The sequence below is a fragment of the Caretta caretta genome, chromosome 1 (genome assembly GCF_965140235.1).
Source record: "Caretta caretta isolate rCarCar2 chromosome 1, rCarCar1.hap1, whole genome shotgun sequence".
Taxonomy (NCBI): Eukaryota; Metazoa; Chordata; order Testudines; family Cheloniidae; genus Caretta; species Caretta caretta.
Genome location: NC_134206.1, coordinates 11,746,340 through 11,773,577, shown reverse-complemented (window position 1 = coordinate 11,773,577; position 27,238 = coordinate 11,746,340). Strand labels below are relative to the sequence as shown.

At 48.1% G+C, this 27,238-nt stretch overlaps 1 protein-coding gene across 3 annotated transcripts in view; it reads left to right on the top strand.

Annotated features, from left to right (window-relative positions):
* Positions 1–27,238, top strand: part of XRRA1 (X-ray radiation resistance associated 1) — a 60,920-nt gene that overhangs the window by 9,823 nt on the left and 23,859 nt on the right. For 2 of the 3 annotated variants that reach the window (XM_075125888.1, XM_075125882.1), the window contains exons 2-7: positions 3,251–3,349; positions 6,543–6,721; positions 20,118–20,189; positions 21,183–21,255; positions 24,730–24,827; positions 25,983–26,116. In XM_075125888.1, the coding sequence (XP_074981989.1) occupies positions 3,251–3,349; positions 6,543–6,721; positions 20,118–20,189; positions 21,183–21,255; positions 24,730–24,827; positions 25,983–26,116 (655 nt within the window). Of the gene's footprint in view, positions 1–3,239; positions 3,350–6,542; positions 6,722–20,117; positions 20,190–21,182; positions 21,256–24,729; positions 24,828–25,982; positions 26,117–27,238 lie in introns of all 3 variants that reach the window. The other variant, XM_048838871.2, reaches the window with a different exon arrangement.

Genomic DNA, 27,238 nt, shown 5'->3' with positions numbered 1-27,238 from the left:
CCGCCCCTCCTCTCCCACTGGTCTCCCATCCCACTCACGCGCCGCGTCCCCCTCTGGTACCCCACGCCAACCGCGCGCTGACTCCCCCGCGCCTCCTCTCCCACTGGTCTCCCATCCCACTCACGCGCCATGTCCCCCTCTCGTACCCCACGCCAACCGCGCGCCGACTCCCCCGCCCCTCCTCTCCCACTGGTCTCCCATCCCACTCACGTGCCATGTCCCCCTCTGGTACCCCACGCCAACCGCGCGCTGACTCCCCCGCGCCTCCTCTCCCACTGGTCTCCCATCCCACTCACGCGCCATGTCCCCCTCTCGTACCCCACGCCAACCGCGCGCTGACTCCCCCGCGCCTCCTCTCCCACTGGTCTCCCATCCCACTCACGTGCCATGTCCCCCTCTGGTACCCCACGCCAACCGCGCGCTGACTCCCCCGCGCCTCCTCTCCCACTGGTCTCCCATCCCACTCACGCGCCGCGTCCCCCTCTGGTACCCCACGCCAACCGCGCGCCGACTCCCCCGCGCCTCCTCTCCCACTGGTCTCCCATCCCACTCACGCGCCATGTCCCCCCCTCGTACCCCACGCCAACCGCGCGCTGACTCCCCCGCGCCTCCTCTCCCACTGGTCTCCCATCCCACTCACGCGCCGTGTCCCCCTCTGGTACCCCACGCCAACCGCGCGCTGACTCCCCCGCCCCTCCTCTCCCACTGGTCTCCCATCCCACTCACGCGCCATGTCCCCCCCTCGTACCCCACGCCAACCGCGCGCCGACTCCCCCGCCCCTCCTCTCCCACTGGTCTCCCATCCCACTCACGCGCCGCGTCCCCCTCTGGTACCCCACGCCAACCGCGCGCTGACTCCCCCGCGCCTCCTCTCCCACTGGTCTCCCATCCCACTCACGCGCCGCGTCCCCCCCTCGTACCCCACGCCAACCGCGCGCTGACTCCCCCGCGCCTCCTCTCCCACTGGTCTCCCATCCCACTCACGCGCCGCGTCCCCCTCTGGTACCCCACGCCAACCGCGCGCTGACTCCCCCGCGCCTCCTCTCCCACTGGTCTCCCATCCCACTCACGCGCCGTGTCCCCCTCTGGTACCCCACGCCAACCGCGCGCTGACTCCCCCGCCCCTCCTCTCCCACTGGTGTCCCATCCCACTCACGCGCCGCGTCCCCCCCTCGTACCCCACGCCAACCGCGTGCTGACTCCCCCACCCCTCCTCTCCCACTGGTCTCCCATCCCACTCACGCGCCGCGTCCCCCACTGGTACCCCACGCCAACCACGCGCCTACTCCCCCGCGCCTCCTCTCCCACTGGTCTCCCATCCCACTCACGCGCCATGTCCCCCACTGGTACCCCACGCCAACCGCGCGCCGACTCCCCCACGCCTCCTCTCCCACTGGTCTCCCATCCCACTCACGCGCCGCGTCCCCCCCTCGTACCCCACGCCAACCGCGCGCCGACTCCCCCGCCCCTCCTCTCCCACTGGTCTCCCATCCCACTCACGTGCCGCGTCCCCCTCTGGTACCTCACGCCAACCGCGCGCCGACTCCCCCGCCCCTCCTCTCCCACTGGTCTCCCATCCCACTCACGCGCCATGTCCCCCTCTGGTACCCCACGCCAACCGCGCGCTGACTCCCCCGCCCCTCCTCTCCCACTGGTCTCCCATCCCACTCACGCGCCGCATCCCCCTCTGGTACCCCACGCCAACCGCGCGCTGACTCCCCCGCGCCTCCTCTCCCACTGGTCTCCCATCCCACTCACGCGCCATGTCCCACGTGCGCCAACTCCTTCATGCCTTGTCCCCCGTTGTCACCCCGACACCAACCACGTGCTGACTGCTTCGCACCGCGTTCCCTGTCGGCACCTCCACACCAACCAGGTGCCAACCTCACCACTTCCTTGCGTCCTCCATTGGTAACCAGTGCCACTACCTCACCACTTTACCCTGTCATGCCAAAGCCACACTGACCATCATCATTCCTCCATCAAATCACTTGTTTAGGTGCTTAATATTTGACACCCAGATTTTCAAACGTTGGCCTGTGTGACTTGCTCAAGGCCTCAGAACATGAAGATAACAAAGGAAATGATTAATGATTAATCATTAAAGATCTGGAGGATGGCGTGGATTGCACCCTCAGCAAGGTTGCAGATGTCACTAAACTGGGAGGAGTGGTAGGTACACTGGAAGGTAGGGATAGGGTACAGAGGGACCCAGGCAAATTAGAGGATTGGGCCAAAAGAAATCTGATGAGGTTCAACAAGGACAAGTGCAGAGTCCTGCATTTAGGATGGAAGAATCCCATGCACCGCTACAGATTAGGGACCGAGTGGCTAGGCAGCAGTTCTGCGGAAAAGGACCTAGGGGTTACAGTGGACAAGAAGCTGGATATGAGTCAACAGTGTGCCCTTGTTGCCAAGGCCAATGGTATTTTGGGATGCATAAGCAGGAGCATTGCCAGCAGATCGAGGGATGTGATTGTTCCCCTCTATTCGACATTGGTGAGGCCTCATCTGGAGTCCTGTGTCCAGTTTTGGGCCCCACACTACAAGAAGGATGTGGAAAAATTGGAAAGAGTCCAATGGAGGGCAACAAAAATGATTAGGGGACTGGAACACATGAGTTATGAGGAGAGGCTGAGGGAACTGGGATCGTTTAGTCTGTGGAAGAGAAGAATGAGGGGGGATTTGATACTGTTTTCAACTTCCTGAAAGGGGGTTCCAAAGAGGATGGATCGAGACTGTTCTCAGTGGTAGCAGATGACAGAACGAGGAGTAATAGTCTCAAGTTGCAGTGGGGGAGGTTTAGGTTGGATATTAGGAAAAACTTTTTCAGTAGGAGGGTGGTGAAGCACTGGAATGTGTTACCTAGGGAGGTGGTGGAATCTCCTTCCTTTGAGGTTTTTAAGGTCAAGCTTGACAAAGCCCTGGCTGGGATGATTTACTGGGGGACTGGTCCTGCTTTGAGCAGGGGGATGGACTAGATACCTCCTGAGGTCCCTTCCAACCCTGAGATTCTGTGATTCTCTGAAAGGGGTAAGAAAAGGGAGGATGGGGGTTAAAGCAGAAAAATAATCGGAGTCATATTCTATACTGACTCAAGTAAACATGTTCTGATATTTTAAAGATGGATTTAGCTGCCTATATTTGGCAGTACAGTGCTTTGAGTAATATTATTAGCTGTGAAAGTAAAAGTACCAGTGAAAGTGTAAACTGGTTTATTTGTGCCTTGATCTTCTTAGTAACTCTGCAGACAAGATGGCTACAACAAAGCTGTATAAACTGGACAATGAAAACAGTTATGCAACCAACTGCTTCCCTGCCAGAAACATTTTGCGGACAAGTGAAGAAGGTAACATTTTTTTGACTGCTAATAACTTTGTCACCCCGCAGTATAATACCATGTCAGATTCCATAGAACTGTTAAAGGCTTGGAGCCAGATCCTAAGCTGGTATAAAGCAGTGTGGCTCCATTATTTTCAGTGAAGTTATGCTGACTTACGCCACCTCGGAATCTGGCAATTGGACTTTTGATTTGTCTCCATCACCCATATGTTAAAATATATGTGTTAAGAGATGAGTCTCATTCAGACTAGAAACTTTAGACACTTACTTCAGTTTGTGTGCAAGAGTTCTTACATCTGCATGCACTTAATGTAGGAAAAGTCACTGGGCCAAATTTAGCCTTGGCATAAATGGCTTTTATGGGAACTGCACCCTTTTACACCACGGCTAAATTTGGTTAAATGTGATACTTTTAATTAGATTATCATCACAGACAGTAACTCAAGTGTAACTGTCACTATAATGATCTGGGGAGGGGAAAACCAAAGAAAATAACTCATTTTTCATGACACATGTATTTGCTGTCATGTGCATGTCATAAATGTACACAATGCTGTACATTTATGCCAAATGAATAAGAGCCTCTGCCCTTACAAACTTAGTCTAGAGTCATGTGTGAACACAACAAATTAAGACTATGTCTGCACCAGGGAACTGATCATTGGTAATGAACAGATGGGACATCATAAGGGTAAGTACTAATGGTGTATTGTGTACACACTATTCATGCACTTTTAAGTTTTGCCTTGCACCGACACTTGCATAAGACTATGCCATATCAGTTGCATTGTCTTCTCGTTCTTCTTCACAGCTCCCAGCACAGCTCCCTGAAGCAGTGGCTTCCGGGAGATTTCAAAAGGCCTTGTGGGAGCCCAGGAAACTGTAGAAGTTGAGGGAGGGATAGCTCAGTGGTTTGAGCATTGGCCTGCTAAACCCAGGGTTGTGAGTTAATCCTTGAGGGGGCCATTTAGGGGATCTGGGGAAAAAATTGGGGATTGGTCCTGCTTTGAGCAGGGGGTTGCACTAGATGACCTCCTGAGGTCCCTTCCAGCCCTGATATTCTATGATTCTATTTCCTGGGAAAGTCCCAGAAGGTTCCAAGACATGGAGCCATTTCCAAGTCCTTTTAGCCAAATGGAGGCCAAGAACAACGCTCACCTTTTGCTTCTTGCTCAACCAGAAGAGTTTCTGCTGGAGCTTTTGAAAAGTAATTGTGATGCTGGGAAAAGGACTTGGAAATGGCACTGGTTCTTCCTTAATTTTCCTCCTTGACACCTTTTGAAATCTCCCATGAGCCACTACCTCAGGGAAGTGTGCTGGCTATTGTTAAGTATCCAGGTGACAATGCAGCTACAATGGTGCAGAACAGCACTCGTATATATGTGCAGGGAAAAGCTGCACCTGAAGCAGAGTGGTTAGTTAAACATTGCACCATTGGTACAGGCACTGGCTTGCACATTCATTTACTAATTGTTCAATTCTGTAGCGCAGATGCAACCATTGAGTCAAAAGCTCTACTCCAGCTCTCTTTGGGGTGGTGCAAATCTGCACCTCCTGCTACTAAGGGCTGTACCTTCATAACACATTCTAGCCCAGCAGTGGGCAAACGTTTTGGTCTGAGGGCCACATCTGGGTGGGGAAATTGCGTGCAGGTCCATGAATGTAGGGCTTGGGCAGGGGGTTGGAGTGCAGGAGGGAGTGCAGGGTGTGGGAGGGGGTGCGGTGTGCAGGAAGGGGCTCAGGGCAAGGGGTTGGGGCAGAGGAGGGGTGCGGGCTTTACGAGGGGGCTCAGGGAAGGGGGTTGGGGTTCAGGAGGGAGTGCACAGTGCGAGAGAGGGCTCCGGGCAGTGGTGCAGGGAGGGTCCGGAGTGCGGGAGGGGGCTCAGGGCAGGGGGTTGGGGTGTAGGAGGAGTGCGGGAGGGAGCTCAGGGCAGGGGGTTGGGGTACAGGAGGAGTGCAGGGAGGGTCGGGGGCTCGGGGCAGGAGGTTGGGGTGCAGGAGGGGGTGCGGGAGGGGGCTCAGGGCAGGGGGTTGGAGTGCAGGAGGGGTTTGGGATGTGGGCTCTGGGCTGGCGCTGCTTACCTGTAGCAGCTATGGGGTGGCAGCGGCACGCACTGGGGCTAGGGCAGGCTCCCTGCCAGCCTGCCCCAGCCCCGCACCACTCCGGGAAGCGGCCGGCATCACGTCCTTGCGGCCCCTGGGGTAGGGGTGGGGCAGAGGGCTCCGTGCGCTGTCCTCACCTGTGGGTACCTCCCCCGAAGCTCCCATTGGCCACGGTTCCCTGTTCCTGGCTAATGGGAGCTTCGAGGGAGGTATCCACAGGCAAGAGTAGTGCGTGGAGCCCTCTGCCCCCCCTCCCTCAGGGGCCGCAGGGACGTGGCGCAGGGCCCGCAGCGCCACAGAGGGTGGCAATCCCGCAGCCCGGATCCAAAGCACTCAGGGGCCGGATCCAGCCCACGGGCTGTAGTTTTCCCACCCCTGTTCTAGCCCCTGGACTGTAAAGTATTTTGGGCAGGGGCCATCTTTTTGTTTTGCATTTGTACAGCTTCTAGCACAACAGAGTCCTGGTCCAGGACTGGAGCTCCCAGATGCTATAGGAAGACACACAATAATAATCAGAATTTGTAATGTAAACAAGTACATTCTAAAACTATGTTTAAATGTACCTGAAAATGTTCCAAAACTTCACCTGATACAAAGTGGACAGTTGTATAATCTCTAGGGCTTCATTTTAATGAGAATTTCAATAGGAATCACAGCCTGATGACCGGGTAGGACAGGAACAGTACTGCTGCAGCCAGAGATCCAGGGAGCAGCATCTGTCCCCTGTCATTGTCTTTAGCTATGTCCTATATATTTTGTGGGATTGTTTTGGCTGAGTTGATATCCATGAAAAACTTAGAAATTACAGAAAAAATCCAGGATTTACTTAAAAACAGTGGTAAAATTCTGCTTTTCTGTGTCTCTGGCAACAGGCTTGATATTTCTGTCCTTAACTGATGATCGAGTTGCCCCCGATTAATTATTTTATACACAAATATTTTACAGAGAGGTCATTTTTAAAAAACAGTGATTTAGCCATGTTTTACATCAGATCAAATGCCAAAGTGCCTAGCACACTGTTGGTGCTGCACAAACACATTCTAAGGGTTGTTTGCTTACTTTGATGTCTATTCCAATCTTGTACTTCCTTATGCCAGGGGCCGGTCACTGGCTGGTGGCTCACAGAGCTGCCCAGAAGACCAAATTTGAAGCAGTGATCTGTGCGAAATCCCTTCAAGAGAAAGTAGGGGGGACTCCACAGTACCTGGCAGAGCTCCAACGCCATGGATACACAGATGAAATGGTTCAAGAGAATATCCTAGATGGGCCATTTCTGGTGAGTGCCAACCTAACTAAATGAGGAGGCAAAATACTTGTAAATTATACTTGGCAGTTATATAGCACTTTTAATCCCTCGCTCTCAAAGTGCTTTCCCAGCTAACTGAGGAAGCATCACAACAGTCTTGGGAGGGCGCGTCTAAGCACCTGGTTTAATATACCTTGGCGATATTCTCTGTGTATATATAAAGTCTGCTGCAGTTTCCACGGTATGCATCCGATGAAGTGAGCTGTAGCTCACGAAAGCTCATGCTCAAATAAATTGGTTAGTCTCTAAGGTGCCACAAGTACTCCTTTTCTTTTTGCGAATACAGACTAACACGGCTGTTACTCTGAAACCTGTCATTATGCAAGGCACTGCATTTAGCCGTATGGAGTGGAAATCTATCAACTGCATGAAAAAACTTGTACAGATACAGACAGACATCATCTTATACGCTATTACCAGCAGGACAGTGGGGTGGGAGGAGGTATTGTTTCATATTCTCTGTGGATATATAAAGTCTGCTGCAGTTTCCACGGTATGCATCCGATGAAGTGAGCTGTAGCTCACGAAAGCTCATGCTCAAATAAATTGGTTAGTCTCTAAGGTGCCACAAGTACTCCTTTTCTTTTTGCGAATACAGACTAACACGGCTGTTACTCTGAAACTTGTTACTACAGTTTCCATAGTATTGGAGTCAACTTATACTTTTATCCTGGGGTCTATACTGTTCAGGCTGTGTGGGTCACACAGGTGATACCTTAAAAGCTGAGGTTCTCTTCCTTCTGTTTGGACCCCGTGGCAGTTTTTGAAAGAGTTAGGGACTTGCTGCTGCATCTATAGCCAAGTTATTCAGTAGTGGTCTGCTTGGCTGCCATCTTCCATGCAATAGGTAATTTCATTTCAGTGACAATACTGTACCTGCAGGCACAGGTCAAATATTACTTAGTGTGATGGGGCAAGGCCAGAAGGCTATAGAAAAGTAGTGGGAGATAGATATATTAGCTCCAGGCTAAACAAATCCCTGGTACCAGGTTAAGTGAAATGGAAGCTGCTCCAGGTCAATTAAGACACCTGGGGTCAATTAAGAACTTTCCAGAAGGCAGGGAGAAGGCTAGATTGATTGGGACACCTGAAGCCAATCAGGGGCTGGCTGAAACTAGTTAAAAGCCTCCCAGCCAGTCAGGTGGGTGTGCATGTCAGGAGCTGTGGGAGGAAGTTGTGCTGTTGGAGAGGCTGAGTAGTACACACCATATCAGGCACAAGGAAGGAGGCCCTGAGGTAAGGGTGAAGTGTAGCTTGAGGAAGTGGGGGCTGCTGTGGGGGAAGTAGCCCAGGGAATTGTACATGTCATGTTTCTAAAAGGTCAGCTACCATTGCTGATACTATTAGGGTCCCTGGGCTGGAGCCTGGAGTAGAGGGTGGGCCCGGGCTCCCCCCCTCACCCTTGCCCCCTGATTAATCACTGAGACTGGGAGACAACAGAGACTGTGCAAGGAAGGATAACTTCTCCTCACCTCTCTTGCTGGCTTATAAGACTGTGACCCTTGTCTCGAGAGAGAGAAGGGTTACGTGGAGGGTCACAGTGAGCCCCTGAGGCTAGCGAAATCCGCCAGGAAACGCGGGACCCACGGAGGCAAGGACAGAGCTTTATCACATTAGATTGTAAACTTTTTGGGCTAGGGACTCTCTCTTTGTTCTGTCCAGCACAGTGGGGTACTGACACTAGTGCAATGTAGCTAATAAATAAAATTTTGAATTCTCTACTGCTGGAAGTGCTGCAGAATCCATGTGAACAAAAGTCAAGACAGACGTTAATGTATGCCTGGAAAATCGACCCAACGCCATTCCCTATGTCTCTATTGAGGAAGTGACCTGATCCTTTCTGGCCTTCTTCCCACCCCTCCCAACACGTCAGCTCCCCCAAGCCCATATCCTAGCTGTTCCACAGGAAGTTCCCTACTCTCCTTCCTTAGTCATAACATCCTCTTCTCTCTTCCCCCTTCCCTCCAAGAGCACTCTGACTTTTTAATCCATGCCCTCCCTCCCCGTTAACTGAGGCTATTCTAAAGGTTACTTCTGGTGCTCAGATTCTTAACCAAAATAGCATTAACGATGGTGTCACACAAAGCTCTATGATCACACCACATTCCCACCTAACTTCATATGCACGGTATGGTGTTAAGGCCTGAGTTGTCTTCACCACCCAGAAAGCATGTTAATAGCTTTAAGAAATTAGTTTATTACATGTCTGCAGCCAATTGGCTACAAATACTCAGCCTATACAGTGATACATGATCCCCACATGTTAGTAATCATTGCCAGCTGATCAGACATGTCTTCTTTTACAGCCCTTTATAAGACCAGTTCAGACATACCGGAGCCAGAGGGAAAATGCCCATGCCTCTTCAGATGCAGAGAAATGCAGGGGCTATTGTAGAACAAAGCAGACAGGGACAGGTCAGGATACTCATTGCTCACTGGCAGAAAGAAATGACAGTCTAGCAGGTTTTCAAAGACTTAACCTTTAATGATTTCACAGGATGTGGTACAAAATGTGCTTTGTAAACATGTAACCTCAAACTTTGAACAGCATCTCAGTGGGTTCAAACAAGACAAATGGTTACTGCAAAAACAGTGTCTGTTTGTAACTGCAAACAATGACCCTCACACAGCAAAATAGTCTTTTTGTTTCATTTTTAAATCCAGTTGTCATTGAAAAATCACTCAGGGCTTGTCTGCACAGGTAGTTAATGTGTGGTAAGCTGGGATGTATCTATAGTGCACTAACTGCTTAGAAACAGGTTTCAGAGTAACAGCCGTGTTAGTCTGTATTCGCAAAAAGAAAAGGAGGACTTGTGGCACCTTAGAGACTAACCAATGTATTTGAGCATAAGCTTTCGTGAGCTACAGCTCACTTCATTGGATGCATTCAGTGGACTTAGAAACAGTCAATCAAAGTGCACTATGGAACTTTTACTGCACAGTAGCAGGGTCTACATGGCCACTTAGTGTGGGGCAGGCTACTGTGCTACCTATTTATACCCCAGCTTGCCACACACAAACTGTCAGTAGACCAGCTTTCACTAAGAATTCTGTAAACTCATTAATATAACACAGAACTAACAAGGAATAAACCTTTTAATATTTACTAGCAAAGAAATGTTCTTGTGCATAATTGAATATTGTCCTTTCCGCATGTCTTGATGCTCATCTGAACTCCTCTCCTCTTCATCCTCTTAATTTACTACTCTTAAATTGCTGTCCCCATTCCCACCTAACCCATTGACATTCCTCATCTCTTGCTATGGTTCTAGCTCTCTTATCCTCCATTCCTTTTCTCCTCTGTTCTTCCTTCTGTCTCTTCTGGGAGCGCTGCTGGCTATTGAAATTGTCCCCTGCACCCAAGAACGTTGGGAGAGGATACACAAATCAGAGAACAGGAGGCAGTCAGGCAAACGATACATGTCTTTAGGACCGCATTTTGGAAATGCTGCATCTAAAGTGAGATGTCAGCATAAAGGCTGCAGATATTGCCCTCCTTAGAGTGTAAATGCAGGAGTGTGGAAGTGCATGGTACAGCATGGTACAGCATGTTAACAAATGCTCCAGCTAAAAGCCATCGTTTCATAAAATTTTACAAAAAGTTGCATTATTTTGCCATGGACCTTTGAGTGATGTCGTGCTTCAGCTCTATTTTGTCCCCTTAATACATGGGAGGCTGAATCATAAGCCATAGCTCAAGACTTCCACAATTCATACTAAGAAAAGGAGTACTTGTGGCACCTTAGAGACTAACCAATTTATCAAGTACTCCTTTTCTTTTTGCGAATACAGACAAACATGGCTGTTACTCTGAAACAATTCATACTGGCTCTGCTGTTACCCTTCCTTTGCCCTGAAACACAGGGTTCTCTCTGGACTTCCCAATACTTAAGAGCACAGGTTCGCTTCTGTTGGGGGTCAACTACCAATGTGACATTTCACCCTGTACAGGAGGGAGCCTATAGACACCCCTCTCACATTGGTACCAATGGATGCAATTAAGGCAGTGAGAATCCCACTTCTTCTTCTCCAGGAATCTTCTCACATCTTTGGTACCATCCACCTTAGTGAAGTACCTGGTGTGTACTTTCTCACATACCTTCAGCTCACATTTGGCAGAGCAGATCTCGCACAAGTAAGGTTGCAAGGATATTAAATCAGCATCCAGTATCCCTGCTAGGAAAGCTTCCAATCTCTTCAGCCCACAGAAGATCTTTTCCACCTTTTGCAGGAATAGAGAAGGATGAAACTCAGTTATGGCCTGGCCCTAATCCAGGTAATGTGGGTACTTCCCCATCAGTCTTCAAAAACTGCAGTAGCTCAGTCTTGTCTTCACTTGGCAGAGACTAGAGATGCATTCTTTCTCTAGCAAACTCCCATTTTCCTGGGGTTCATCCAGAACCACTAGTAGAAGAGTTTAGGGTCCTGCTCTGCTGCCCGTTTAATTCAGAGATTCAAATAAAGATGACACAAGTGGAGTTTGCTCTGGTATGTTTGACACTGAGGCACTGGGGATTGATGCTACAGTACTGCCTGATAAGTCGCTCTGCAGTGCAGGTCTCATCCCACCCTCCCGTGTGGCAATATGTGCAGACTTTTCTACTCTTCATCTTGATTTCCAGCCACCTTTTTTACTTTGGTTCAGCTTTGCACAGGTAGGGAGTTATCTCACAGTTGCAGCCAATATAAAAATTCAGTTTTGTCCTGGGATGTCCTCTGTATTTTCTCCTCAAACTGGCTAGGTGACAACTGACACATCCCAAGCACTAGTTGAATTCAGTGAGGAATGCTTGCAGTATTCTGGGGGTAGCCTAAGGGAGCTGCTCTCTCAAGGCATCTTTCAAAGGGCCCGTGTGCCTTGAATTTCTTTGTGATTCTGGCCAGACGATCCACAAGTTTCCTGGTTCACTGTCCTATCTGGGAAACAGTGCATGGTCTTGACTCTGAATAGATTCCTGTGATATGCTGTCTGAGGAATCCTGGCTGGAGTATACTGCAGAAATTCTGAATGGGAGAAAATAATAAATCTATTAAAACAACATATATGCGGTGGGAATTAAACTAAAACCATGAGTTTTCTGTAGAGAGATGCTGTATTTCCTCAAACACATGGGAGAACCTTGCTGATGCTGCCCCCCACATAAACCTGCTGGAGCCTCAGCTAAGTTATTGGCACTGCCTACGTTCATGTTAACGTTTATGTATGGAAGAGGTATGGTATTGCAGTATTTCAGAGTAACAGCCGTGTTAGTCTGTATTCGCAAAAAGAAAAGGAGTACTTGTGGCACCGTAGAGACTAACCAATTTATTTGAGCATAAGCTTTCGTGAGCTACAGCTCACTTCATCGGATGCATACTGTGGAAAGTGTAGAAGATCTTATTATATACACACAAAGCATGAAAAAATACCTCCTCCCACCCCACTCTCCTGCTGGTAATAGCTTATCTAAAGTGATCACTCTCCTTACAATGTGTATGATAATCAAGTTGGGCCATTTCCAGCACAAATCCAGGTTTTCTCCCCCCCCACCAACCCACTCTCCTGTGTGGACTAGACCAGGCTGAGATTGATGGTGGGATGGAAAGCCCTTGAGGAATTCCACCATGATTTCAACAATTTCAACAATTTCCATCCCACCATCAGCCTGGTCCAGTCCACACAAGCCTTCCTGAGATTGACTTTTCAGAGTTCATACTGTTCTCATTGGCTTGATAGAAACACTAATGCGTGTGTGGATATAGACAGTGACTAAAAATTCCTAGAAGAACAGGAGGATTTGTGGCACCTTAGAGACTAATCAATTTATTTGAGCATGAGCTTTCATGAGCTACAGTTCACTTCATCCGATGCATCCGATGAAGTGAGCTGTAGCTCACGAAAGCTCATGCTCAAATAAATTGGTTAGTCTCTAAGGTGCCACAAGTCCTCCTTTTCTTTTTGCGAATACAGACTAACACGGCTGCTACTCTGAAAAAAATTCCTAGGTTATTTGATGTTCTCTAATATTGGCAAGGCATGTGAGATCTCCTTTGTTCTGGGAGATGGTCTCTACTGACAAAGTGCGTATGCTTGGAAACTTTTCCAATTTCTTTTAAATCAGACTCTTAGGCTGGTTTTATCAAATGTTATTTCTAGTTCAGCAGCAGAGAACATGGCAAGTTCTCTTTCTAGAGAGTCCAAACTCAAATAATGTTTTCCTGTTTGAACATTGTTCTCTCAAATTGTAACTTTCTAAAAAATCCTCAATCATAATTATACAATGTTAGCATTAAATATTAAACGGTAACAAATTAGGGCACTTTACTGTTCACATAAAACAGATTTTAAAGAAAATAGTAGTGTAAAAATCAACAGTTTGTACACTAAACACAGTTATATGAAGCTTAAAATTATTGAATCTAAATGCAAAGGGATGGATCCCCAAGTGTGCTAAAGGGAGGTAAAACTGGCTTTACACCACTTTCCTCCTACTCTGATCCTAGGGGCTCATAGGGGTCAACTGGCCTCCATTGCATATCAGAGCAGCTCTGGGACTGGTCTAACTTGTGCTGATGGATAATGACCCTCAAGAGGCCACTCTGGTGTCACATACCCCCAGGATGCCCCTTTGCTGGGGGGGAATTGGCATCAGGCTGGCTACAGCAATGTTTTTCTCATTAAATGTATGATTCTTTAGTTTAAGGCTTAAAAATTCACTCACCCCTGGTGAGCAGAAACTCGTCCTGGTAATCGTGGATGAGACTTAAAAATCAGCAATTTCTGCAGAATTTATGCTTTAATTTGGAAAAAAAACGTTTCTTGTCCTTAAGAATATAAAATAAGCTTCCAAACATGACCAGATGCAGTGCTTTCTTTCTGATACTGCAGACAGACAGCTCAAATGTCTCTGTTGCAGCTCCTGGCTTTCCCAAGCATCAGTAGGGGGACGTTAACAAGACTCTGGTCAGTTTCATGGCTAGGATTCAGAACTCACTTTGGACAGCAATGAAACAGACTCTTCCCACCTACCCCTTTCACAGCAGCCCCCAAGAGGCTGTGAAAAGAGAGTTGTGGAAATCCCAAACAATTAGCTGGTTCTGGGATGGGGAAGCAAAAGCTGTTTCTTTTCCAGCAACAGAATGGATGGAGATTCTAATTTATGAAGACATCAAGTACTCAACGGCTGACAAACAGTGGAACCCCTGAGCAGAGTTCAGGACCAAGCACCCTGATAGGAATCCCAACAACCTCCCTGTTCTCAGCATTTGCGGGACAGAAGTGGGGTTCTCACCATGGCATTGTTGACTATTGCTGGTGCAACCAACTGATTTATCTATACTAAAGTGTTTAACTGACTGGATCATTAATTGATTGCCAGTTAGTTTGTACGTGCTAATCTGGACACTACAAATGTTTGTGCTTTATACCATAGGCTGAGCCCTCCTTCCCTCCCCTAACCCAAAGATTTCTTGTTTCATCAGTTTTGAGTTAACTGACTGCTAATTAATTTGAGGTAGTTATCACATTTGTATCTGCTAGTATGGACACTCGTCAAACATTCATTCCAAGAAACAAACGTTTGTGATTTGCCATAGCCTGATCCCTAGGATAAGCCACAGACATTTGTATCCTGGAACAAGTTTATTACTGGCAAAAGGTTCAAGCCCCGCTTCTATCATTAAAAGCGATGTCTCCTTTGTTGGAAAAACTGTTTTAACTCTGGAATGTGTGAAAGAGGGAGAGAGGGCTGCAGATTGAAAATGGCTGTGGTGTACCAGTTAATAATGCCGACATTTAAACTATCTACCACTGATACTGAGGTGAATGAGGAAAATTTATACTAGAGATATAGTGTCAAGCTGTTTGCAGATTCACTACACAGTATCTGGTTACTTAAGGTTGATTTTCTTTGCCCTTGTAAGTGCTACATGCTGAATTTATTTTTAAAACGAAAGCTTAGGGACCTGAATGCCTAGGGAATCCTCTGATACTGCTTCCAGTCCTCACTTCCCAGCTGCTCCATACTGTTGCTACCCAACCCTCCACTGAGAATTTCCCAGAACAGACCTCCCTTTACAATGTAGAGCCATCTCACTATGCCAGTTCTGATTCAGTTTCCATGTTTAGTCTGCACCCAATATGAAATGGCAGCATAAAAACTGTTGATGTTGCTCTGTTTATTGGGTACACAGTGTGTATAAACTCATAGACCAGCGCGTCAACAAGTCACACTCTGAACGCTTATTTTATTAAATTTGAAAAAGGACAATAAATGCAAAGAAGTGCATTCTTTTGTTATGGGATCTTCAGCAACATCCTGTTTGAGCACTTTGGCACAGATCCTCAAAGATATTTAGGCACCTAACTCTGATTGATTTTAATGGGAATTAGGTGCCTAAATGCCTTTGAGGCCTCACAATTAGAAGTATGGCTGAATGACAAATGTTAACCAGAGATCCCTGTATCGGAAAATGGGTGTAAGATGCAACAAGACATTACAGGCAGGACTAGTTCAGCTCAGTTCACTCTAGTTCAGCAGCAGAGAATATGGCAGGACTCATGCACCTTTGTTCAAAGTGGTTGTGAGGATCTCTTAGGCTCTTGGCAAGAGAGGGTAGGAAGAGTCTTCAGAATGTTGGTCCTCTAAAGCAGAAGAGCTGAAAAATAGCATTCAGAGTTCTTTAGGTTAGTCACAGAGGAGTGGGCAAGGTATGCAAAGGCAATGGTGGGAGTCCAGAATATACAATGAATATTCATTCCGAATTTTTAATTAGAGGTATTTCCTCCGACGTTTCTTCTTTTCCGTATTGGTTCATCTGTGGCCCTTCCTCTGCCCTAAGACATAGGGTTCTTTCTGTAATTTCCTATGCTTACAGTGTGAGCAAGCTTCCATAAGAGGCGGACGACCAATGTAAAATTTCACCAGGTACAAGAAGGACCCTATGGGTACCCTCTCACCTTGGTACCAATGGGTACGATTGTTAAGGCAGCAAGGATCCCACCACTTCTTCTCCAGGAATCTCCTCACATCAATAGTACCATCTACCTTAGTGAAGTAGGTGTGCACTTTCTTACAAGCCTCCAGCTCATGTTTGGTAGATCCCATCTCCCACAGGTAAGGTCGCAGGGATATTAATTCAGCATCCAGTATCCCCACCAGAAAACCTTCCGATTTCTTTAGCCCACAGAGGATCTTTTCCACATTTTGCAGGAATAGAGAGGGATGAAACTCAGTCATGGCTCGGCACTGCAGGTAATGTGGGTATTTCCCCATCACCTGGAAGAAATCAGTCTTCAAAAACTGCACTAGCTCATTCTTGTCTTCCATTTGGCAGATCCTAAAGATGATTTCTCTCTCTAGTACCCAAACATTTTCTTCACGCTCACTCAATGTCACTGGTGGAAAGTAACTGCAAGGTTCCCCCCAATGTCTGTTCAATTTGTAGATCAACAGAAAAATGATACCAGAGTGGTTTGCTCTGGTACGTTTGACATTGAAGCACCGGGGATTGATGCCATAGTACTGCCTGATAAGTCGCTCTACAGTGCAGGTCTCATCCCACTCTCCTGCATGGCAATAATATGTGCAGGCTTTCCTGTACTTCATCTTGATTTCCAGCCACCTTCTTGACTGTGGTTCAGCTTCCCACAGGTAGTGAGATATTTCACGGTTGCAGCCGATATAGAACAGTTTGGTTTTGTCTTGGGAGGTCTTTTGAATTTTCTTCTCAAAGTGACTAGGAGGCAACTGGCACATCCTGTGGCATTGGATGAATTTGGTGAGGAACCCTTGCGGTATTCTAGGGAATGCCCGATGGAGCTTTTCTCTCAGGGCAGCTTCCTGGCTCCCAAAATGTCCAGCCGCTCTGAACTCTCTTCTGGTTCTGGCCAGATCATCCATGAGTTTCATTATTCTATTCTGGTCTACCATCTTTTCTGGTGCAGCAGATTATGGCTCTGAATTTTTTCCGATCAGGTGTCACTGGGATCCCTGTTGGAGTACAGAGGGGTGATCTTGACAGAAAATAAAAAAACAATAAATATATAAAACTAAATCTCGGATGTGAAAATTAACCCTGGGCTCTTCTGGAGAGAGTTACCCAAGTACTATTAACAGCAACTGGAGCTGCATTGACTCCACAAGCTCATTTGGGTCCCATCAGAGCTACTGGCACCCATGTTTATGTTAACAGAATCTACTGGCATGGACTCAAACTCTGTGTCCCCAGTGTGTCCCCAGCTCCCAGTGTGCGCGCACAGGTAGTTTTAAGGTCCCTTGCACATTTCTTGGTGCTAGTTGCCAAAGGCCTCAAAACCCCAGCCTGGCAGCCAGCCATCACTGGGCGGCATTGGCTACGTCCTTTTTTACCTGACTCCTCTCCTGCCATGAGGGGCTGGGGGGGGGGACAGTCCTGTACCCCCCAAAGGTTCCCCTAGGCAGTGGCTTTGATGCAGTGGGGCACTGTTGCAGTGGTGTAGAGCCCCCCCCCACCAGGGAGGATTGGGGCAGAAGTCTCCCATCGGCTTTACCCCTCCACTGTTGTTAGTGCCATGGGGCAGGAGGTCGGAGGGGTAGCACGGCGAGCCCCGTGCACTGGCCGGCGAAGACAGAAGGGGGCGTCCCCAGGGAATGTGCGGGTGCTGGGGAGGAGCTCTGAGGGGGGTCGGTGGGGTGGGGGTGAAGGGAAGGGGGGAGAGTGTCAGGGGCAGAGGGGCGCTGTGGGGATGGCGGGGCGAGGAGCTGGGATGGAAGGATGAGGGTGGGGGGGGCGAGGGGTCAATGGGGTGAGGAGCCGAGGGGGTGGGGGCAAAGGGAGGGGGAGCGTGGGGCAGGAGTTGGCGGGGCGAGGAGGAGCTCAGGGCCGGCCGTAGGGAAATGTGGCCATGGGCCCATGTGTAGTTTGGTGCCTCTGGCCCCAGCGGCCTCCCCACCCATCGCCCCGCGGCCTCCCCTCTGCCCGCACCCCAGGCCTGGCCGGCGCCGGACGCTGTTTCCGTTGAGGCCTCGAGGGCTCAAGGCACGGGTGCGGTGCGTGTGGGCTGGAGTCTGGCAGGGGCGGGCCTCACCCTTTGCGGCGCGCCCCGCCCTGCCAGGACCCGGGCCCCGCCGGCAGGGGGCGCTGCTGGGCTGAGGCTGCAGGAGGGGGCAGCACCTGCCGCCTTCGCCTGATCCTGAGCCCAGCCCGCGGGGCGCCGGTCGCTCCCCAGCCAGCACGTGGTTCTGGCTCCCCGCACAGCGAGCGCCCCGCACGCTGTCAGCTGGGCTCAGGCCGGCAGAATCGGGTCCCCTGCACCTCTGCACGGCGTGTCCTGCGGCAGCGGGCGGCACGTGTTACATATGTAACCCTTCTGCCCGTCAGAGTTGGCAGCAACAAAGGCCGGGTTGAATATGTAGGGGATTCATTCCAATAACACAATGCAAACCGGCTCGAGCCCCCACCCAGTGACCTGGGACAAATATGTACCACCCCCGCTGGGCGCCTCCAAGAGGCAATACTTCCCCTCTCGCAAGCACATAGTCTGAGTGTAGCAAAAAGCCTTTTAATAACAGAGAGAAACAATGTGGCATTATGTTGGGGAAACACCACCAACAGGATTCGTAACACAACCCATGAGCAAAAAAACCACCCCAAGCAAATTGGGGCATGCTCTTTCCCTTTGGTTCTTGAGTCCAGCAACCCCAAATCACCCAAAGTCCCAAAAGTCCAATGACCCAAAAGTCTCTGTCCCTGGTCAGGGCAGCCCCAGAGTTCAAAAGTTTATCTGCAGAGCTTTACCTCCCAACCTGGGTGGAGATGGGGGGGAAGAGAGGTAAGGGGCACTTTACGTGATCTGAAGCTGACCGCCCCACAGCTCCATAGGCCTTCGCTCTGCTCCGCCAGCTGCCCCACAAACTGCTTCGCTTGGCTCCATGGCCCACAAACTGCTCCACTCTGCATCCCACAAGCAGCTCCCACCATCCCTATGAACTGCTCCACCAGCCTGTCCACAAGGCACTCCAGCTGTCCCACAAACTGCTCTACAATATATCTTCAGGCTCCCCCACTACTTAACACAACGCTCAGTGATTTCAGCTCTTAGTCATTTCAGCTCTTAGGTGAATTCAGCTTGTAGTAGGGGAGCCTCAGTGCTGGTGCACCATTAGCCCCAAGTGAGCTCAGCAGCCTGTAACTAGACTCCTAATAGAATCAAAATTAGCTCTGATATTCCACAGTGGAGAGAGGAGGAAGTGCAACTAGCATGTAAGGCCTTCACCCAGGAGCCAATACCACCAAGTATTACTACTTGTCCCCAACCTCTCTCAATTCACAGAGTTTTGGAACCCATGACCCTTGCCTAGCAAGTGCTACTTAGTTGATGGTGAGTCCCTCCATCATAACAAAAGGCCAAGTACAGTTCCAAGCACAGTTCCCATAATCAGGGTAATAACAATTTATTCTTCCTGCCCCAATAACGGAAACACTGGGGATCCCACAGCAGCCAAAGTGACCATTTGGGCAGCTATGGCCTCATTCTAGGCGGGGTGGGTGTGCCTATGCAAATGAGATCAGCCCCTGAAGTTCTTTTCCACAACTTGCCACACCTCACCACCAGATTTTCGAGGGACGTGATCGTTCCCCTCTATTCGACATTGGTGAGGCCTCATCTGGAGTACTGTGTCCAGTTTTGGGCCCACACTTCAAGAAGGATGTGGATAAATTGGAGAGAGTCCAGCGAAGGGCAACAAAAATGATTAGGGGTCTGGAACACATGAGTTATGAGGAGAGGCTGAGGGAGCTGGGATTGTTTAGCCTGCAGAAGAGAAGAATGAGGGGGGTTTGATAGCTGCTTTCAACTACCTGAAAGGGGGTTCCAAAGAGGATGGCTCTAGACTGTTCTCAATGGTATCAGATGACAGAACGAGGAGTAATGGTCTCAAGCTGCAGTGGGGGAGGTTTAGATTGGATATTAGGAAAACCTTTTTCACTAAGAGGGTGGTGAAACACTGGAATGCGTTACCTAGGGAGGTGGTAGAATCTCCTTCCTTAGAGGTTTTTAAGGTCAGGCTTGACAAAGCCCTGGCTGGGATGATTTAACTGGGAATTGGTCCTGCTTCGAGCAGGGGGTTGGACTAGATGACCTTCTGGGGTCCCTTCCAACCCTTATATTCTATGATTCTATGATTCTATGTCAGGGTGGAGCTCATCCTGACACTGCTTACACATACGCTGGTGCAGCTCCTCTGAGAGCAGGGCACATGGCCCCAAGGCATCATCCAGATAGTAAACCCCTGGCAGTCCTGGTCCTGGTCCTGGTCCTGCGCCTTCCTGTGTCCCGATACCCAACGGCTGAACCTGGAATTGCCTGGCTAGGCTGCAGGGCTAACCCTTTGGTTTGTGTTCCCAGATTAAGCTCCACTGTGTGAAGATCCCTTCAGATCTATGCTCTGTGGATATAAGCAACAAAAATCTGGTCTCGGTAAGTAGGAGATATTCTCTAAAATAAATGTGCAGAACCACCTCAAATCCTGAGAGAGATCCACTGTGTTAGCTCGTGAGTGTCCATGCTGCAGGCAAACAACGTGTGAAAATGCAGACGCCTACTTCCTCTCTGCAGCCAGGCCAGACAACTGTGCACTTGAAGTATAACTCAGTGGTTCTCGACATTTTTGGGGACAGGACACATCTGTAAACCTTGATGGCCTGCTGTGACTCAATAAATAGCTTTAGTGCAAAAAAATCTGGCTTATTAAATATTTCTTACCCATGATACGTAATATACATGTTCCCATACTAAATATTAAATAAGTACCCTGGACATATTGGCTCCTGTGGATAGATGACTGGTGAAAATATTCTTGGGGTGTGTGTGGCTGAGTAAAACCGTCAGGTCCCACACTCCCATGTGTGTGGACGGCAGGGTACAGGGGTGTCCCTGTCTCTATCCCAGTCCAGTGCGAAGGGGAGGCCTCGGAGAGTCAGCGGGTACACGTACTGTGTTGGAGAGTGAGTGTGCCCTGCACTCACCCTGCAGTAGCAGCTCCTGTCCATGGGATTGGGACTGGCTCCCCGCTCTCTTGCAGATTTTCTGTGTCAGGCTCCTCTGAACAGGGGAGGGAGTCTAAGCCATCTGCCCACCCCAAGAAGACAAGAGGGGAAAGGGAAAGAAGAGGTGAAAAGGTCACCAGTCCTTTTGTGAAGATGGGATGCTGATGCTGGGGTTAGAGGGGTGAGGGGCCCAGTGAGGGGCTAAAGTGGAGTTCCTGGGTGAGCCATAAGAGACTGGAGCAATTGATCACCCAAGTTAGTAACTCTGCAGTGAAGACAGACCCTCAGACACTTGCTGTCCATTTTCAGAATGCACAGTAGGAAACAAATACTAAGAAGTGCTACAGCTTAGAAGTTGTGAGAAAAAAAGATCCAGCTATTTCAAAATGGGTATGAACACTTGTTTTTCTTTCTCTTCTTTCAGGCTAAAGAAGATGACTTTGAGCAGTTTGATTCTGTTGCTTATATCAATGCTACAGAAAACCTGTTGACTTTAGGTAAGAAGGGACATTGCTGAAATGTAGATATATCTCTTAGACAGAGGCGCATAATACAGAGAAGCTAAACATCTCTGAGATTATGGCTAGAATCTCACAAATAGGTTTAAACAAGAAGGCACATGTGGCGCCTCTAGGCAGGAGAATTGCTCTCCAGCATTCAGAAGATCTCAAAGCGCTGTAAGAAGGAGGCCAGTATCACTATTCCCATTTTACAGATGGGGAAACTGAGGCACCAACAGGTGAATTGACTTGTTCAAGGCCTCCCAGCAGGCCAGTGGCAGAAACAAGGAATAGAAACCAGGTCTCCTTAGTCCCAAGTGTTGGGAGCACAGGTCTGACAGACACCTGCTCTGATTTAACAGAAATTGCAGAGTAATCTTGTTCAGTGTTGCACATAAGTAAGAAAGATGCAACGTAATCACGTTTGTGAGGAAAATCAGAAGATGCAAGCAACTACAGCACTGGAAGAAACTGGTCTGAGTTAGCACAAAACTTGTACTGGCAGGGGTGGAGGATTGATAGGGAGAGACTAATAAATAGGTATGAGAAAAGATAACAAAAAGTTATATATATATCAGCCTAACGAAGGGAAGTTGAAGCTGTGAATTGTTTGGTGCTGGACTTGACAGTGGTGAGATCATCCTGATGTGTTTTCCCACTTGTAAGTAACTGATCACTGCTTGTTCGCGCTTTGTTTTTATACAGATTTGTAGACCCACTTGCAGAGTGGTGTATTTCAAGCCAACACAAGCCTAGTGCTGTATGATCAGTTATTACTTTGGAGAAAATAAAAGAAACTAATTTCAGTCGAGAATAAAAAAGTTAAGCTAAATGTTTCCTTCAGTGATTCAAGGATACACCCAGATCAGAGGGGAGGAAACGTGTGAAACTGACTTACATCTTTGAAAAAGAGCAAATTATACTGGGCCATCATGTACTGTAGAGATCGTGTTGAGTTGAGGTGTGGTTTATATTTTCTTTCAAACGTGTTTGTCAGTAATATCAAGAATTTCCAGAGTTGTAATAATTAATTACAACATTTTTGAAGGGATATTAAACATCATGCTACAAGATTTAAGCTTGTGTCTCTGCTCTTGGAGATCAGGATGAGACCTAATGTGGGGAACAGATTGCCCCACATCTGCCTACTACAGGGCTCTTACACCTTCCTCTGAACCATCTGGCACTGGCCACTGTCCGAGACAGGCTATTGGACTGGATGGGCCTTGGGTCTGATCCATAAGCTGACCATCTTCCATTGTACCTGTTTAACCTTTACTAGCTTTACGATAGCATGAGCATAAGAGAACACTGGGGCATGTAATCCAGCTGGTGGGTCATCTTTATGGGGAGATATCTAGGATAGGCCAGGAAGGATTGAAGTATGGATGGTTGGCCATGCAGAGGAAGACTAAGGCTTGGTCTACACTTGAAAGATATATTAGCATAGCTACCTCAATCAGGGGTGTGAAAAAACCCACCCCTGCCCAGCGTAGCAACACTGACATAACTGCTCCTACACTGCGGGTTATGCTGATGGAAGAGTGCTTCCGTTGACATAGCTAATGTAATTTGGGGAGGTGGTGTTCCTGCCTTGACAAAAAAGAAACAACCCTTCTGTAGGTATAGGCTGCTATGGGGCGATGTTGGCATAGCAGTGCCAACCTAGCTATGCTGACATAGTCTCTGCAGTGTAGACATACCCTTAAATGAGACAAAACTGGGAAACTGAAAACAGTGATGGTCAGGCAAAAACATTGAGGGATCGAAGATGTCAGTTTATGGGTGGGGTCTGTGAAGGAGCACACTAGAAGAGTTTAAACACTCAGCATGATAGGAGTTCACGCAGGGTTTTAAAAACAAAGATGGCAGCAGTTGTGAACCGGATCCTGAAATATATTGGGAGCCACTGGAATGATCTGAGGATGGGATGATGTCATGCTTTCTTATATACATGGGAAGAGAAGAAGCAGTATTCTGTACATTCTGGAATGTAGGGGTTGGAGATGCTACGGGGAAGGGAGTTGCAGCCATCAAGATAAGAAGCAACCTTGAGGCATGGATGAAGACTGCAGCTGAAACAGGTTCATACATGGTCAATATTACCGAGGGGGTGAGAGCTGCATTTGGAGGCATATTTAGGGATATGCAGAATTGCTCCTGACACAGCCAGTAGGAGAGGGGATCGGAAGAGAAGCAATGGCTGGCATTATTTTGTTGGAAGTGGACCAATGTTCCTGAACACTTTCGGCTCCAATCCGGTCATTGATAGCACCTGGAGGACTGCCTGTGACACTCCATGTGTTATTAATTGCAGGATTGGAGTCCTAGTTGTGATCCATGTGGAGGCCATTCCAAATTCCCAGGACCCACCATAAAATCAAATTGCGGACTCAGTTCTTTACTTAACAAAAAAGGACATTGTTAACTCCCACCTCTGCACTCCAGTGACTCTCCTAATCCTTGGTGGGACAGATTGTTTTGGGTTCCCAAACTCCCGCTCTTGATTGTTTAAAGGGGCTAGCAGTTAGCTTCCGTGTTGGCCAGTGTTTTGTTTCAGTTTGTTTTGCTCAAGACTGGGAAGCGATGCTGAAAATTAACATTGAGCATTTTACAAAAAGGAGCTCTGGATAGCCCAAGGGATACGTAATAGGATATAGAGTCTTTCACTTTGACTGCCGCCCAGGTTAGTAATGACTAAAAGTTGTTATTGTCTGATGGCTGTTCACTGGCCCTTCAGTGGTGACTTTGATGGCCTCAGTCCAGTTCCTAATGGACATGGATACACACCACTAAACAATCACTAGAATTGGTACTGAGACCAGAGAATAAATGGCAATGGAGACTGAGCTCATAGAGGTGGTCGGTCCCTCTAGGGCAGGCTTGAGGCCACAGTAGCTTTCACTGCCATTACCCATGATGCACCTGATGTTTATATAAATAGGGGACTTTGGTCTCCAGGGTTGTCAAGCAGGATTCTCTGCTTGGTGTTCCTTGTGGTTCCCTCATGTTGTACCTCTTCACCCCATCCCTGTTTGTTCATGTTTTTATCCCCCATATTCAGTTAAGTGCTAAGTGCTGCCCCATCACTCACCTGAGGGGGCAGGCCTTCTCTTGCTGTGTGGGTTCTGCCCATCTCTCAGGCTTTAGGGGCCAGTGCTTTTCACCAACACTAAATTCACTTATGAGAGATTTTCAAGGCAGCATAAGGGAGTTAGCTGTCCATTTTCCATTGACTTTCAGTGAGAGCTGGGCCCCTCACTGTTAGCCCCCCCTTTTTTTTAAAGGCTAGAATTTAAAAACAAAACCATATAAATGATCATTAGAAATAAAATCTCCTTTGTTTTTCTCTCCCAGAAAAACATGGTCCCACTCTCTCCTGCCAGCTGGGCACCTTGGCTGGTTCCACAGCAAGATGTCAATTGTTCTTTCAATTTCTCATACGACTTTTTTCTCTTTTTATCTATTTAGAAGCATTTCGTAAGTTTTCTGGGCTAAGGGAACTAGAACTTTCCTTGAATGGACTAAGAAATCTTAAAATCAGCGCTGGAGACTTTCTGCACTTGGAAGTAAGATCAGAGGGAAGGTGGAAACCAAACTCATCTTCTACCCACCCACATTTAGAGTTGTCATAACCAGGTGTAACATTATTGAATATTTGTCATTAACATTATTTAACAGGGTATTTAGATTTCATTGTGGATATTGTAAAGGAAACCTGAGCAAAATGGTGAAGATGTGGGCAGAATATATAATGAGGAATTCAATAAGGAGATTTTTATCTTTTCACCTTGGGCACAGATGTGATTCACATACTCCATTGGTGACAAGAGTGAATGTAACTATAGGCTGGTTGTTACTCAGTATTTCATGTGATACCCATGTTGGAAATTGGTGGGATGAGATGGTGATGCCTTCAGAATTGCTTTAAATTCCCAGGCTGGTTATTTTGGGGCATCTTTCATTCAGACACTGAATAAGGAACATTGAAAAGATTTTTCTGCTACTTTTATGGGAAAATGTCATTTTTAGATACAATTTTTCAGTGTTTTAACTAAAGCCAGTTCCTACATTCTTTAGAGCTGTTCTTTTAAACCAGTTATGTTCGTGATTAGAGGAAGGAGCAAAGTGTAGTCTTTAGAGCGCAGGACTGGGAGCATGGAGACCAGGTTTTATTCCCGCCCCTGCCAGAGGGATACTGTGTGACCTTGGGTGAGTCAAGGAACCTCTCTGTGCCTCAGTTTCCCAATCCCCCGAGACCTCTTCCATTTGCAAGCCAAGCTAGGCTTACACTGCACACACTCAGAATCATTTTGAAAGTGCTTTGAAAAGCTCCAGTGGAAGGTGCATCAGAAGTGCAAGGTATTATAAAAATATTTCCACTAATGATGACTTGAAAACTCTTCTGTCACAAAATCTTCCTTTGTCCCTGACAATTTCTGTTTCCCTGCTCACACCTGAACTGTTGTCACAGGTATCAGATGCATCTGAGCAAGGGCTCAATGCTGAGCTCTTCCTGCAAAAGGCTGAGCATCCTCCACCCCCACCGAAGTCACTGGAAGTTGTGTGTCCCCATCATCTCATAGGATCGGGCCTCACTGAATATTACTTACTTATTATTATTTATTAATATCCTATATATATAGGAAGCCATAAATAATTCCAGCAGAGGCCAATGTGTTTGTTTTTTGCTACATTGGGAATTTCTTTTACCTTTCCCCTAGATACTGGATCTTTCTTATAACAATTTGTCTCCTGAGGATGTTCGGACATTGGGAGTTTTGTCTCAACTTAAGGTTCTTCACCTAACAGCCAATGGACTTAGATCTCTTCCTTCTGACCTGGTAGTCTCAGAGAAGTAAGTCCAGAAAGAGAGAGAATCGTGAAGCATTATTCATTTGAGCTGAATAAAAAGACGGACTCTCACTGTGCATTATCAGTCTTTCTGAAATGTAACCACGGCACTGTGCTGTTTAAAAGACATGCTGTTGTAGGTAAGGTGAGGATCATGTAGCAGGTTACGTTGTTAACATGACTGTTGGATGGCTGTTGTCATGGCTGGCAGGCCAAGGATTGAGCTTGTCTTGACAGCAATCACTTCTTACCTGGAAAACTGAAACCTGTTTTTTTTTTCTGGGTGAAAAAAATCCATCAGTGAAAGAGCCTCGTGGCTGATGGCAGAGTGAATGTGACTCTCCCGCCCCCCAGGAAATACGGAGTTGGCCAGCAGGTTAGATTCCAAAAGCACACAGGTTTACCGTGGAAAATCCAGCTCGATCAGTTAGCTGAAGAAGAACTGTGTGAGCTGCAGACTTCTCTCTATCAGTCAGCTCTGAAATGGAGCTTCACTGGCAACGGATGCCCATGAGACCAAATATTCCCCTTCCCCTCCCACGTATGGTGACCAGATGTCCCAATTTTATGGGGACATTCCCAATATTCAGGGCTTTTTTTAGTATAGGTGATTTACCCTCACTTCCCTGTCCTGATTTTTCACACTTCCTATCTGGTCACCCTACTCCCATGGGTGATTGGGCAGGACAGAGCCCCCCTTACTAAAGGCTTGCACACAAGGTGCTGAAGACTCTGGATACAGTTCAGCAAAGCACTTAAGCATGTGCTTAGCTATAAGCATGTGATCAGTCCCGTTGACTTCAGCCCCATGGGGACCAGGACAGCACCTGTCCCGTGATCAAGGTGGGAGAAGAACCTCCCATCCACCCCAACACCCAAGTGTTGGGTTTTTTTTTTAACAGCTGCCTCCCCTAGAAATCTAGGCCCTGCTCCCATCCGTCTCCCCTACCACTGCACGCCCAGCTGCTGCCTCCCATCCCAGAGCAGAAGAAGAGGGCCAAGCTGGGAACCTTTGTATTGCAGAATCTTATTTGTGCACTCCAACAGCTCCTCCTGTGTCAGCCCGTTCCTCTGTAACTTAAAGGGGCCCAACCATCCAAACTATTGGGTGTCTTCTGGGAAGTTC